The sequence below is a fragment of the Schistocerca piceifrons genome, chromosome 3, assembly GCF_021461385.2.
Source record: "Schistocerca piceifrons isolate TAMUIC-IGC-003096 chromosome 3, iqSchPice1.1, whole genome shotgun sequence".
Lineage (NCBI taxonomy): Eukaryota > Metazoa > Arthropoda > Insecta > Orthoptera > Acrididae > Schistocerca > Schistocerca piceifrons.
In genome coordinates this window covers 777,177,522-777,193,388 of record NC_060140.1, presented here as the reverse complement: position 1 = coordinate 777,193,388, position 15,867 = coordinate 777,177,522, and the positions used below count along the sequence as shown (strand labels likewise).

The window sequence follows — 15,867 nt, the reverse complement described above, 5'->3', positions numbered from 1 at the left end:
CTTTTATTTCCTTTTTGCATACAATTCTCCCAAAGTGGTAGTTTCATTTTGAATGCTTGTCTACAGTCGATGAAGTCTGTTATCCTGAAGTGAAGTGTTCAAGTTGTTCAAATGACCGTAATGGCTCTTGTCCATTAAGGCTGGCTCAGTTCAGGAACATATATTACTCATTTCTGTAAACATATTTATCTCATCCATAATATAGTAAAATAGATCTAACGGTTGGCCACAACTAAGCCAGGTCACCTCTTTGTAATAAGGTAGACTGGCTGTCGATTCAAGGAAGTTCTTAAATTGGCAGTGTTTAGAAGTCCACACTTCCGTATATGATTAGTCGTGCAAAAACTACCACTCATCACATTTTTCAAAGAGAAACTCGTCGCGCACAAATTTTCCTGGTGAATTGTGTAGTGGGCATGACATACCCATATTTTCTATGCTTTCTTCAACATTGCTAAGAATATCACATCCAGTTGCCGTGTTCTTCATTGCTACTAAGTCCAGGAATTCTCTGACATCAAGTTCACTGTGTACACTGCAGATGAACATAGCTAGTGGGCCTGTGCTCAATGTTATCTGCACTTTCGAGTTGTAAGGAGTGTGCAACAAGCTGTGCAAGTTGATTCTGAATGTTATCTGCCATATCCTGTTTGCGACATGTGATTGTCATGTTTGATAACAGCAACCTCCTCTTCAGAAAGCTTTCTTTTAAAGTCTAAAATCTCTGGCACATGCTGAGGTTTCTCACATTTCCCTTTTCCATATTTTTTGATGTGTTAAGATATGTAGTGCCTTAGTAAATTGAACTTCCAAAAAGTATTCAGTGTCTTGTGACACACTTAACATTTTGCTAACCCATCTTTTTGTATAGAAAGATGGGATTCCTTTCTCTGCAGACTGAAGTGTGAAGACATTGTCAGTGTTATTCAGTGCTGCCTTGCAATTACTGCTATTAGGTGATACTGCTGTCAAAATGTGCCCACACCCCACCCACCCAGCCTCCCAGCAACCAACCAACCTAACAACCCACCCACCCACCCATTTCGCAGTTGGTGCCCCTTCTCTGTTGTCATGACCTGACTGTGCACACATCTCTCTCACTCTCCACCATGGCCACTACTGCTCTCCTCTCAAGCAGACGCCTGAGCAGCTGCGGGTACTCTCACTCAAAACCAGTGAGTTGTTAAGCTCTGTTTTAAGAATTGAAAGTGAACAGCAGTTTATATTTTGACGATCGGTGCATGTTCTAAAATACTGGAAATTCATTTTGTAATTATATGCCGTTATTGGGTTTGGTATTTTTGTCATGAGGATTTTATTTATGCCAAAGGGACATGGAAAGTTGCGTATTTTAATACCTCTGTCTTCTATAACTTCAAGTTTTCTCTTATAATTTGTTTTGTATGTGGCATCATATCTGATAATATTCCCTCAGTCTCATCTGGCATCTTCTCAGGGAAGATATTCAGAAAGTTGTGTGAAGTCCTGGTTGTACCTCCTTACAAGCTCAACTAGCCTTTCAAAACTTTCCAGAAGCCCAAAAAAGTAAACATGAGGAAGCAGTTCTGGTAATGTTGTGTACGCACACAGCCTCTGGATATGTCTCGGATATCTTACTTCACCCAATTCCTGTAGCCTCTAAGTTATATAGACCATTGTTAAAAATTCATTTCTGCTGTAGAAATTCATAGTAACCTCCAAAAGGGATTAATTATCTGTGAAATAGGTGTCATCATTTTGTTTCATAACCTTGTCCTTCTCAGCTTAAATATTACCTACATTAGATAGAATAGTGTGCAAATTAGAAGGTGAGTGTGTGACTCATTTCTTACTGCGAGAGGAGGGTGGTATATTGTGGTGGCACTTGTGTGTTCTCTTAAAATTCCACACCACACTATTCAACTCTTATCTGCCTGGGCAGTAGCAACACTGGGTTATGCACTACTAGAAGACTTGTTTCTGTTTCTCGAAAAACTTTGATGCTCTGAAAGATAGCATTATCTTTTGTTAATTTAATACTTGTGGTATTTATTTTACATCACCCAAAAGTAACGCTATAGTGTCTAAATAGCCTCACTGCTGTTAAACTAGCATAAAAAGTCTATGTAAATGTTCTGACTGTACCCCGAAGCTCAAATTACAGCTAAGTGTTACAGAAAGGTGCTTTTTAGCAGATACATTATGCACTGTCCCTGGCCACTGTACATCACTTAACCATTTGTTTCTTATGTGCACACCACTTATTGAGGAGCACAGGCATATATTGCCTGAAACTGGCTTCTAGTTGTTTACAGTTAAACTTTCTACGCATGTTTTTGATGCAGCAGTAATTTTCATAAGTTTTGTTTTTATCTGTATAAAATTGATTATACTCTGCTCTACTTGATATTTTATTTGTTGACAGTGGAAGCGGAATAGATTTATATTCATGCATCACATTCTCTAAAATTTATACTTAGGCCTGATTTATATTGTCTGCAGTAATTATTGGAAGGTTTATAGTTGAACACAGTTTCACAACCAGAATGTCTACTGGATTGACTGCCATTGATCTTGTGCAACTCTGATCATGGACGTGACGTAAGGCTTTCGTCTAGTTTTCCCCCACACTTCTCCAATAAAATGCTATAGTAATGTCCCATTAGTTTCCCATCTTAGTCTTAGATGCACAACAAAGTTAACTTGAATACACATAGATCATAGATGACACTATTCATGCTCATGGTACACATGACTTCCATAGGGAGACTTGGATTTTTTATTGTAGAAATGACAACCACTACAGTATTAATTGCCAAATTGTTAGTAAGTCATGTCCCATCAACAGTTATGTATTATAAATATGTCAGTTATTAATTAATTGTTTGATAAAAGCTGCTTTGCGACAGGGTGTGTTCCCCTCCCCCCCCCCCCCCCCCCCCCCCCCCACTGGACTAGTTTCATCAGCATTACACAAAAGACAGATATTTCTTTTAAGACATTACTTTTTGTATGTTGTATAGTTTCATGTATCCACTTCATTGTAATTCGACTTGCTTTATATGTAATGTTCCCTAGTTTCCAGAATGAGATTTTCATTCTGCAGCGGAGTGTGCGCTGATGTGAAACTTCCTGGCAGATTAAAACTGTGTGCCCGACCGAGGCTCGAACTTGGGACCTTTGCCTTTCGCAGGCAAGTGCTCTACCATCTGAGCTGCCGAAGCACGACTCACGCCCGGTCCTCACAGCTTTACTTCTGCCAGTATCTCGTCTCCTACCTTCCAAACTTTACAGAAGCTCTCCTGCGAACCATGCAGAACTAGCACTCCTGAAAGAAAGGATATTGCGGAGACATGACTTAGCCACAGCTTGGGGGATGTTTCCAGAATGAGTTTTTCGCTCTGCAGCAGAGTGTGCGCTGATATGAAAGAGCTTCTGTTAAGTTTGGAAGGTAGGAGACGAGATACTGGCAGAAGCAAAGCTGTGAGGACCGGGCGTGAGTCGTGCTTCGGTAGCTCAGATGGTAGAGCAATTGCCCGTGAAAGGCAAAGGTCCCGAGTTCGAGTCTCGGTCAGGCGCACAGTTTTAATCTGCCAGGAAGCTTCAATGTTCCCTAGTGTTTACCAATGGGGCCCTTGCTGTGGCTGGGTGACACCCATGCAGAAAGCCCCCCCAATTGTTGTGGGTGGTATCAGGACGGATGCTTTCCGTATGAAATGTATCAAGCTTCAATAATCTGGCCGTTCTACAGCCATCTCTTTGCTTGGTAACGGATCATTGAATGTGCCCTTTTGTGACCCTACGGCCTCCCTTTTCCTGGCTACACCCAGGGAGGAGGGACAGGGACACTTTGCCGTCACAAAGCCATTATTTTTGGGTGACAATATCAAAGACAATTGTATGAAGCCTCTCAGTAAGATGCAATCGGGTTCCCTGTTGCTCAAAACTTGTTTAGCCACACAATCTGCAGCTATTTACGCTTGTGATCATCTTGGCAAAGTTCTGGTGTCCATTACATCTCGACAGTCTTTGAATATGGTTCAGGGAGCCATTTTTCATAGGGACCTCATTCTTCAAACTAAGTCTGGGCCAATCTGGAATGACGGGACATTCATTTTGTTCGGTATATGCAGAAAGGCCATAAGGACAGTCACACAGATACCAGTGCCTTTATTCTGGCTTTTGAGGGAGATACCCTCACACAAAAGGTCAAACTTGCGTGTTATCGATGTGACATGAAACTGTACATCCCGCCACCCATGAGGTGCTTCTGGCGCTCGGCTCATCTTCTCGATGTATGGCAGACCCTCAGTGTGGTGAATGTGGACACCCACTCCATGAGAAGAGCCTGTGTTCCACCACCCGTGCTTGTTAATTGTCATGAACATCGCTCTCCACACTCAGCAGATGCCTGACTTATAAGAAAGAAAAAAGGTGCAAAAGTATAAGTCGCCTGATTGTATATCTTGCACTGAGGCTCATCAGAAATATGACAGACTTCATCCTGTACTGATAACTTCTAGTTTTTGTTATGTCCTTAACCCAGTTCCATCCCCCTCTCCTCTTCCCCCCCCCCCCCCCCCCTCCCCTTCAGTTCCAACTCTCCACCCCCTCCAATTTCTGATCCCTCTCCCCAGCTGAAAAAGTTTCCCCTTCATCGGCACCCTCCGGTGATGGGGCTCCCTCCTGGGACTCTTCTCCCCAGCACCTCTCAGGCTGTGGACCTGCTACCACAACTCAGCCACAGGACACAGTCTGTGTGCCCCAAGGTAACCTGCTCTCTTTCGGTTCCCAGTCTTGGAGCATCCTGCTCTCACTCCATGCATTAACCCCCCCCCCTTTCCCTCCCCTCCCCAAGAGTTGCCATCTCCCCCCTCGCAACCCGAGTCAGGCAGCAGTAGCCGACCGAGACAAGACGCAGCAACAGGGAAGTGAACGGCTTTTGTCATTTACGAGTTCCTAACCGGGAGCGAATTTTATTATATCACCTGTGTGCTTTAATAGTTCAGTTTCTTGTGTTTCAGCGTGTAAATTTAATATCCAATAGCCACAGTTGTCGGGTTTTCATTTGCGTCGGAAAGTAAACCAATTTTGTGACATTTTAAAACTTCCTAATCAGGGGCAAATTATTTAGTTCCACCTGAGTGCTCAGTAGATAGGTTTTTGAATATTTGCGTATTACTAGTCTCAGTTCATGCGTTTTCGTCAGGATCTACAGTAGAGTTGCGCAGCACGTGCCGATAGTCCGTTTATCTGCATAGTTTAGTTTTCCATGGCCTTTAGTATGGACAGGGACTGCGATTGTTGTGTGTGGATGTGAGCCGAGTTGGTGACACTTCGCTCTCAGCTTCAGGCTGTGATGGCTTTGGTTACACAGCTTGAGGCTGCAGTGGATGGGTACCACTGTTGTGGGCTGGTCGTGGGGATCCAACGGACGTCCAGCATGTCTGAGTCCTCCGATCAGTCCTCTCCGGTGGCCAACCCAGTTACTGCTAGCACTGAGGCTGACCCCTCACCTGTGGCCCAGTGGGAAGTCACCCCAGGGTGAAGCAGGCGGCGAAAGACTTCCCAGGCAGCCGCACATAAGGCCTCCCTAGTTTGTCTGACAAACAAGTTCCAGGCGCTGTCTGTGGCTGACACTGTCTCCGAGCCAGATGCTGTCACCTGTCCTGTTTCAGAGGAAACCACTCAGCCTGCAAGATACGGGCAAACGCAGATGGTGGGATTATTGGTAGTTGGGAACTCCAACGTTAGTCACATTATGGGGCCCCTTAGGGACTTGGCCGACAAGGAGGGTAAGAAATCCAATGTGCACTCCGTGTGCATACCGGGTGGAGTCATTCCAGATGTGGAAAGGGTCCTCCTGTATGCCATGAAGAGCACAGGGTGCAGCCAACTGCAGGTGAGCTGACCATTTCCAGCATAGTTGACAGGACCGATTGCAGACCTCTAGTACAGAGCCGAATGGAGGGTCTGAATCAGAGGCTCAGACGGTTCTGCGACCGTGTAGGCTGCAGATTCCTCGACTTGAGCCAAAGGGTGGTTGGGTTTCGGGTTCCACTAAATAGGTCAGGTGTCCACTACATGCAGGAGGCTGCTACACGGGTAGCAGGGGCTGTGTGGCGTGGACTGGGCGGTTTTTTAGGTTAGAGGGTATTGGGAAAACACAAGAAGGGCTTCAGTCACAAAGGGTGCAGGCTGAACACAGGAAAAACGTAAATACAGGAACCATTGGTGTAACAGTTTTAAATTGTCGCAGCTGTGCTGGGGAAAGTAGCAGAGCTCCAAGCACTAATAGAAAGCACTGATGCTCAGATCGTTATAGGCTCTGAAAGCTGGCTAAAGCTGGATATAAGCTCAGCTGAAATTTTTGCGAAGAACCTAACGGTGTTTCGAAAAGATAGGCTAAACACGGTTGGCGGTGGTGTGTTTGTTGCTGTCAGAAGTAGTTTAACTTGTCGCGAAATTGAAGTAGATATTTCCTGTGAGTTAGTATGGGTAGAGGTCATTGTTGGCAACCGGAATAAAATAATAATTGAATCCTTTTACCGACGTCCCAATTCAGATGATACAGTTGCTAAAAGGTTCAAAGATAACTTGAGTTTGATTTCAAACATGTACCCAACTCATACGATAATGGTGGTGACTTTTATTTCCCCTCAATATGTTGGCGGAAATACATGTTTAATTCTGGAGGTACGCATAAAATATCATCCGAAATTGTGCTAAACGTATTCTCTGAAAATTATTTTGAACAGTTAGCCCACGCAAATGGTAAACGGTTGTGAAAACACACCTGACCTCTTAGCAACAAACAATCCTGATTTAATAACGAGCATCAAAACCGATTCAGTGATTAGTGAACACAGGGTTGTCGTAGCGAGATTGAATACTGTAATCCCCAAATCCTTGAAAAATAAGCGAAAATTATACCTATTCAAAAAAGCAGATAAAAATTCACTTGATGCCTTCCTGAGAGACAATCTCCACTCATTCCAAATTAATAATATAAGTGTAGACCAGATGTGGCTTAAATTCAAAGAAATAGTATCGGCAGCAATTGAGAGCTTTATACTAAATAAATTAACAAACTACGGAGCTGATCTTCCTTGGTATGCGAAACGGGTTAGAACACTGTTGCAGAAACAACAGAACAAACATGTCAAATTTAAACAGAAGCAAAATCACAAAGATTGGCGATCTTTTACAGAAGCTCGGAATTTAGTGCGGACTTCAATGCGAGATGCCTATAACAGTTTCCACAACGAAACTTTGTCTTGAAACCTGGTAGAAAATCCAAACAGATTCTGGTCGTATGTAAAGAAGTAGTAAATATTCCAGAATTAGAATCGAGAACAGCTGCCAACATGAGTAACGTAGAAGTAAATATCCTCGGTGTAGTGAAGCAGCTCAAATCACTTAATAAAAGCAAGTCTTCTGGTCCAGACTGTATACCAATTAGGTTCCTTTCGGAATATACTGATGCCTTAGCTCCATACTTAACAATCATATACAACCGTTTGCTCAACGAAAGATCCGTACCCAAAGACTGGAAAGTTGCACAGGTCACACCAATATTAAAGAAAGGTAGTAGGAGTAATCCACTAAATTACAGGCCCATATTGTTAACATCGATATGCAGCAGGATTTTAGAACATACATTGTGTTCGAACATTATGAATTACCTTGAAGAAAACAGTCTATTGACACACAGTCAACATGGGTTTAGAAGACATTGTTCCTGCGAAACACAACTAACTCTTTATTCACATGAAGTTTTGAGTGCTATTGACAAGGGATTTCAGATCGATTCCGTATTTCAGGATTTCCAGAAGGCTTTTGACACTGTAACACACAAGCAGCTTGTAGTGAAACTGAGTGCTTATGGAATATCGTCTCAGTTATGTGACTGGATTTGTGATTTCCTGGCAGAGAGCTAACAGTTCGTAGTAATTGACAGAAAGTCATCGAGTAAAACACAAGTGATTTCTAGCGTTCCCCAAGGTAGTGTTATAGGTCCTTTGCTGTTCCTTATCTATATTAACGGAGCGTGAAATGTCAGATCCCTTAAGCGGGCAGGTAAGATAGATACGAAGCCCATGCCTACCACAGTAGTTCAAGTTTATATGCCAAACGAAGAGATTGATGAAATGTATGATTCGATAAAAGAAATTATTCAGATAATGAAGGGAGACGAAAATTTAATACTCACGGGTGACTGGAATTCGATAGTAGGAAAAGGAAGAGAAGGAAACGTAGTAGGTGAATATGGAATTGGGTTAAGGAATGAAAGAGGAAGCCGCCTGGTAGGATTTTGCACAGAGCATAACTTAATCATAGCGAATACTTGGTTCAAGAATCATAAAAGAAGGTTGTATACGTGGAAGATACTGGAAGGTGTCAGATAGATTACATAATGGTAAGACAGAGATTTAGGAACCAGGTTTTAAATTGTAAGACATTTCCAGGGGCAGATGTGGACTCTGACCACAATCTATTGGTTCTGAACTGTAGATTAAAGCTGAAGAAATTGCAAAAAGGTGGGAATTTAAGGAGATGGGACCTGAATAAATTGAAAGAACCAGAGGTTGTAGAGTGTTTCAGGGAGAGCATTAGGGAACGATTGGCAAGAATGGGGGAAAGAAATGCAGCAGAAAAAGAATGGGTAGCTTTGAGGGATGAAATAGTGAAAGCAGCAGAGGATCAAGTAGGTAAAAAGACGAGGGCTAATAGAAATCCTTGGGTAACAGAAGAGATATTGAATTTAATTGATGAAAGGAGAAAATATGAAAATGCAGTAAATGAAGCAGGCAAAAAGGAATACAAATGTCTCAAAAATGAGATCGACAGGAAGTGCAAAATGGCAGAGCAGGGTTGGCTAGAGGACAAATGTAAGGATGTAGAAGCATGTATCACTAGGGGTAAGATAGATACTGCCTGCAGGAAAATTAAAGAGGCCTTTGGAGAGAAAAAAGCACTTGCATGAATATCAAGAGCTCAGTTGGAAACCCAGTTCTAAGCAAAGAAGGGAAGCAGAAAGGTGGAAGGAGTATATAGAGGGTCTATACAAGGGCGATGTTCTTGAGGACAATATTATGGAAATGGAAGAGGAGGTAGAAGAAGATGAACTGGGAGATATGATACTGCTTGAAGAGTTTGACAGAGCACTGAAAGACCTAAGTCGAAACTAGGCCCCGGAGTAGACAACATTCCATTGGAACTACTGATAGCCTTGGGAGTGCCAGCCCTGACAAAACTCCACCATCTGGTGAGCAAGGTGTATGAGACAGGCGAAGTACCCACAGACTTCAAGAAGAATATAATAATTCCAATCCCAAAGAAAGCAGGTGCTGACAGATGTGAAAATTACTGAACTATCGGTTTAAACAAAAGCAAAACGAGGATAATGGAATGTAGTCGAATTAAATCGAGTGGTGCTGCGGGAATTAGATTAGGAAATGAGACGCTTAAAGTAGTAAATGAGTTTTGCTATTTGGCGAGCAAAATAACTGATGATGGTCGAAGTAGAGAGGATATAAAATGTAGACTGGCAATGGCAAGGAAAGTGTTTCTGAAGAAGAGAAATTTGTTAACATAGAATTGGGGAGAAGAGGAGTTTGTGGCACAATTTGACCAGAAGAAGGGATCAGTTGGTAGGACATGTTCTGAGGTATCAAGGGATCACCAGTTTATTATTGGAGGGCAGTGTGGAGGGTAAAAATCGTAGAGGGAGACCAAGAGATGAATACACTAAACAGATTCAGAAGGATGTAGGGTGCATTAGGTACTGGGAGATGAAGAAGCTTGCACAGGATAGAGTAGCATGGAGAGCTGCATCAAACCAGTCTCAGGACTGAAGACCACAACAACAACAACAACACCTAAATTAACGATTTTGGAGACAATCTGAGCAGCCGTCTTCGGTTGTTTGCAGGTGATGCTGTCATTTATCGACTAATAAAGTCATCAGAAGACCAAAACAAACTTCAAAACAATTTAGAAGAAATATCAGAATGGTGCGAAAAGTGGCAGTTGACCCTAAATAACGAAAGTGTGAGGTCATCCACATGAGTGTTAAAAGGAACTCGTTAAACTTCGGTTACACGATAAAGCAGTCTAATCTAAAAGCCGTTAATTCAACTAAATACCTTGTTATTACAATTACGAACAACTTAAATTGGAAGGAACACACAGAAAATGTTGCGGGGAAGGCTAACCAAAGACTGTGTTTTATTGGCAGGACACTTAGAAAATGTAACAGACCTACTAAGGAGACTGCCTACACTACGCTTGTCCGTCCTCTTTTAGAATACTGCTGCATGGTGTGAGATCCTTAGCAGATAGGACTGTCGGAGTATATCGAAAAAGTTCAAAGAATGCAGCACATTTTGTATTGTTGCGAAATATGGGAGTGTGTGTTACAGAAATGATCCAGGATTTGGGCTGGACATCATTAAAAGAAAGGCATTTTTCGTTGCGACGGAATCTTCTCACGAAATTCGAGTCACCAACTTTCTCCTCCAAATGCGAAAATATTTTGTTGACACCGACCTACATAGGGAGGAACAATCACCACGATAAAAGAAGGGAAACCAGAGCTCGTACGGGAAGATATAGGTGTTCATTCTTTCCGCGCACTATATGAGATTGCAATAATAGAGAGTTGTGAAGGTGGTTCGATGAACCCTCTGGCAGGCCCTTAAATGTGTTTTGCAGATTATCCATGTAGATGTAGATGAGCCTGACATCTTATTTGTGGATATCATCCCATCCTTGTTAATGACGGATGGTAACCCAGTGGCATGGTTGGCTCCAGCCTGTTTGCCTCCCATTTGGATATCCACTCTGTGCTTTTCAATGGAACTGTAGTGGATACTACCGTCATCTCCCAGCGTTGCAATCCCTTATTGCCTTTTACTCGGCAGCTTGTGCCGCTCTCCAGGAATCTCGTTTTACTGATGCTCACTCACCAACACTTCATGGGGTCCATGGTTTTTTTTTTTTTTTTTTTTTTTTTCAGAACCGGGTGGCCCTTTGAGGGCTTCCAGTGGTGTTTGCAGATTGGTCTGTATGGATATTGTTAGTACTTGGTGCCCACTCTGTAGCACATTGGAAGCAGTTGCCGTCAGAGTCCACTTACTCTCTGCAGTCAGGGTTTGCAATCTCTATTTCCCTCTTGACAGTCTGCTGCCCTAACTGCCCTACTTCAGTACCTTGCCCGCTTCCTTCCTCCTCCTTGGGGATTTTAATGCCTATCACCCTTTTTGGGACAATACTTTTTCATCTAATCGGAGGCTCCATATTGAATAATTTCTTGTGGACCATGACCTGTCCCTTCTTAATGATGTTTCCCATACCCATTTTGTTGCCACGTATGGCACTTTCTCTGCCATTGATCATTCACTCTGTTCCCCTCCCCTTCTTCTTTTCTTACACTAGTCGCTACAGGACGACCTCTATAATAGTGACCACTTCCCGTTGATTCACTTAACAATGTTCTCTGTGTCCCTTCCAGCGGTGGATTTGCAGCTTTGTATCATATCCCTTTTTGCTTAATCAAGGGCCAACTCTTGGGAGGCTACCCGTTTCTAATAAACTTTGCATAATCAAAGAGACTCCCACCACGTGATGTTCTTCCCTCTACCTCACCGGCGGGAATCTGCCATCTTCTGTCGTCTTCGTATTGGCCATACTAGGTTGACCCATAGTTTCTTACCCTGCAAAGAGCCACCCCCCACCCCTCCTTTGTAGTTGCGGAGCTTCCCTCACGATGGTCCGTATTTTGCTGGACTCACCCCCGCCTTTTGGCCCTTCACACTAAATACACCTTCCAACAACCTTCCTTGTCAGAGTGATAGAGGATGACCCTCATATGGTTATGTCTGTCCTCGGTTTTCTTTGCAAAAATGGTTCGTCCTGTCAGGTTTAAGTCTTTTAATTTTCCTCAGGAATTTGAGTCCCTCAGTTATCATAGAAATTGGTTACATAGGCCTTGATCTTTTCTTTGCACCAGCCAGATTCTCCCTGCTTTTTCCCTCCATTTTGTCTGGTCTATTGTTCAGTTTTGTTAACTCTTTTCTTGTGTCTTCTCCCACTAGTGTTGTCCTTGTATCGTGATGCTGGTGTGGTGTGGGTGTCAGGAGAGGTTGGTGGCATTGCTGGTGCCCCTCCTCACAGTGTTACTGGGGCACCCCTGATCTTCCTGTTTCTACGTACCACACTCCTGTTCTTCCTCTTTCTGCTGCCCTGATCTCCCTTTTCCCTCTTTGTTTGCCAGTTATCCCTTCTCATTAACTGGACTGTGCCCTTTGTGTTGTTTCTCCCTTGATTCTGTCCTCTTAGATCATGGGGCCGATGACCTCACTGTTTAGTTCCTTCCTCTCATCCCCGCCCAAAAAAAGAATCAACCAACCATATACATATGTATCAGAAAAGGAATTATTTATGAATTATATGCAGTTGTCATTGGGAATTGCCGTGGTGAAATGTTCAAATTATTTATTTATTTTTTAAATTGGCCTGTTCGTTTAAAGTGATGTCAAAATGTTTTGTTATATATGTTAAAATTACATAAAAGGCAAGTCAAATTACAATGAACTGAAATCACAGATACATTGAAAGTAACTTATCGTAAAATATTTGTGTAATACAGATACCACTGATGATGCGCAATGCCGGAAATTAGTCTGGTGAAATAAAATACTACCACAAAGCAGCTTTTGTTGAATAATTAATTAATAAAATTACAAATTTTACGATTTTTCAAGCTGCAGGGCACCAAATGAGCAATACATTCTTGCTCTAGAATTCACTGTATTACACGAGATAATTACTATGCCAATTGAGTTTTTCCACTCCATCCATCCCTGCCAGGTGCAAAAATTATTCTAAGTCATCTGGTTGAAAGTCAGAACTTTTTCCATAGCAAGCCCAGTGTATTTTAATTTTTCTTCATATCTTCTACGATCCTACTTTTAGTGATGTTTTAGAACACTACACTTTGGAATCTAATGTCATCCTAATAATAATGAGACCTTATGAATAAATCACATCATAAAATTACCAAGTACATTACTGTATCAGTCGGTTCAGGTGAAGGAGTATTGTGTATTTATTCAAACAAGTCAGCTAGTGCTCTAAAATTATGCTGATGTCTTATCTCCAAATGAAATTTTTACCATATTGTTTGTGAAACAGTTACGTTTATAGACCTCTGGTTACATTACAGATTAGTCTGACATAAACAACTAAGAATTCAGGTGGAGGGGGGTGGGCAGATCACTGTCTACCCATAATTTTACGTACTGTGTCTTCTATAATCAGGTATTAATTTATTAAATATCATTAGAAGCTAACTTCAAGTTAAAATCTTTGGTTAGTGTTTTTATACGTCGTCATTACATTTTCTGACACTTTGCAGCAAATCGTATGAAAAGACGCGTTTCGGAGAGATCTTTAATGCGATGAATGTTAACTTTGCGGTTGCTTAATATTTTTGGTGTTTTCAGTTCTAAATTTAAGGCGTTTAATGTAGTTTACCTCCAAAGCTCGAAGTTAAATGTTTTCTGCTGGAGTTATGCTTTTTCACCTTTGCGTGAAAATTCTTTAAGTCAGTGATACCAGTTTCAGTCCAGGCACTATCAGTACTGTTTGTACGAAGACAGGTGAAACAGAAAAATGCATTTTCCACTTCACAACCACACAACCACTCAGCTGCATCGTACATTGCTCTATTAAAACTGTGTTTTTATCCTTGCCTAGATTTGCATTGTTTCTGTTCTTGATTGATCGTTAGATCGGGTCTGGGTGCACCAAGTTCTTTCACTTGCATCCTATGGCCGTGTTCCAAGTTTTTACCTATTAAATTGCACACTGAATTCATATTGTGCTGGTTTCACACTCGCGGTATGTCGCAGATATTCACAAGCAAGTAAAACTCACTAAAATCTTGCAAAATACACTCCGAAAAAGAAACTTGCTAATATCACACGATATCAACAAAATCAGTCAGCATCAGCAAGCACGGAAAGTAAAGTCACGGGACAAATTTCGCGTACTTTGTCCTCTAATCACTTATGAAACTCTCGCTAGATGGCAGTACTGTGGTTACGGTTAGAGAGCCTGTAGTTACAGTAGTCTAGTGCACTTTGGCGGGATATTTGCAAACTTATTGTAAATGTGGATAAAATAGCCAATGGTAGAAACAAAACAACCATGTAAAACATTATCAAAACAATAATACTTAACGTCGATTAATGACGCATTGAAGCGTAGTAGAGATGTGCAGAGACAGAGATTAGATAGCGAAGTTTCGGCTACTCTGCATTCCTTTATTACATAGATAGTGGAACGTGAAAAACATGTGGTGGTTGGTATGACACCCTTAGGCAGCAAGCTCTGAGCCTTCGGGTCGCCCATAAAGAGCAGTACTATGTAGAAGCCACGCCCCCATACCGCTACTACATGCAGCTTACGGACGTTCCAAGGCGCAGCCTTAACACTACTAACCGTTCGGAAAACATCTATCGATACAAACAGTTCCAAAAACGTTGACTGTCGTTATTTTAATCGGAATGGGAAATGTGCGAAATTCGTCCTGATAATTTAAATTTTGTAATATGTTCTAGCGAAATTTACTTTAACAAATATTTTGGGGCGGCTCCGCCTCAGAGCCTTTAATTACGAGCCGCGCCTGCTGCAGATAAATCTGTTATCACAGTGTGCAAATTAATTGTCAGATTGTATATGCTGCCATTCCACTCCTTAGGCCCTCCAGTATTATGCATTTTTATAATAATTTTTCTTACAGGCACCACGGACAATGATGATGACGACATTGAAGTTGTTGATGCTGATGGTGTTAATGAAATAACCAAAACTGACCGAGAAGGAAAGAAAAGGAAGTCAACCAGTGATGAAGAAAACAGTATTTCAAAGAAACCTAAACTTCAAGACAGTGATATTGAAATTGTTGAGGTCTGATTATGGGACACCTGAATTGTGATATATATTATACTGCCACCAGTTGTCAGTTGTTGGCAAACTACATTATTACTATTAAGACTCAGGTACTGTTTTAACCTTGAATGTAAGGATATTCCTGAATTGATGTGTGAGTGATAAGGATTTCAGTGTCATAATGTGTAATAATGCTGAATACGTGTCTCTTAGTATTACTTGTGAAACATTGTATGCAACAGTACATGACGATGATTATTACATAAGTAGAAACAGATGAAATATTTCATTAACACAGTAGCACCAATCCTGTTTGAATCTCCTAACACAATCTATTGATAACTGAATTATGGAAAAAAATGTGTATAAGGTACTGTGTACTTTCCAGTTTATACAGAATGAATTTGTGCAGTATTGAATATATGAGAATTTCCTTTTTTTGTTTTTAAAATATAATACTTCAGATTTTGTCATTTATTCATTATTTACAAACTAATTATTTCATTGGCCACTTTTCTTTAACCTACACTGCTTAAAATGTAGTGTGTAATGTGCTAACGAATGGAGAGAAAAAAGATAAAAATTGGATTTTTTCAGTCACATTAATGTGAACACCACACACATTCGATGTCATTGTGCAATAACCACTCACGGACTGCAGGTGGTGGCTAGTAGCGCTGGAAGGTGTGTAAAGTGGTTCTTTTTTTGGGGGGGGGGGGGGGGGGGGGGGGCACAAGAAACTGTGCAGTGCACTGCAGTCTTTGTCATAATGTGTAAATGGAGTGATTTATCTGATATCCTAGAGGGCACGATCGTCAGCTTTGGGACAGGGGTGGAAGCATTCCCACGATGACAAAGTATGTAAACTGTTCACAGCCTGGTTAAAGTATACTGTGTGGGGCAAAATGTCAGTATCTAAAACTGGTGCCA

The 15,867-nt window shown here is 41.6% G+C and overlaps 1 protein-coding gene across 1 annotated transcript in view; it reads left to right on the top strand.

Annotated features, from left to right (window-relative positions):
• Positions 1–15,338, top strand: part of LOC124788190 (SUMO-activating enzyme subunit 2) — a 130,859-nt gene extending 115,521 nt beyond the window's left edge. Inside the window, exon 12 of the mRNA XM_047255356.1 lies at positions 14,789–15,338. Within this exon, the coding sequence (XP_047111312.1) occupies positions 14,789–14,961 (173 nt within the window). The 3' untranslated portion in view covers positions 14,962–15,338. The remainder of the gene's footprint in view (positions 1–14,788) is intronic.
• The last annotated feature ends 529 nt before the right edge of the window (positions 15,339–15,867 follow it).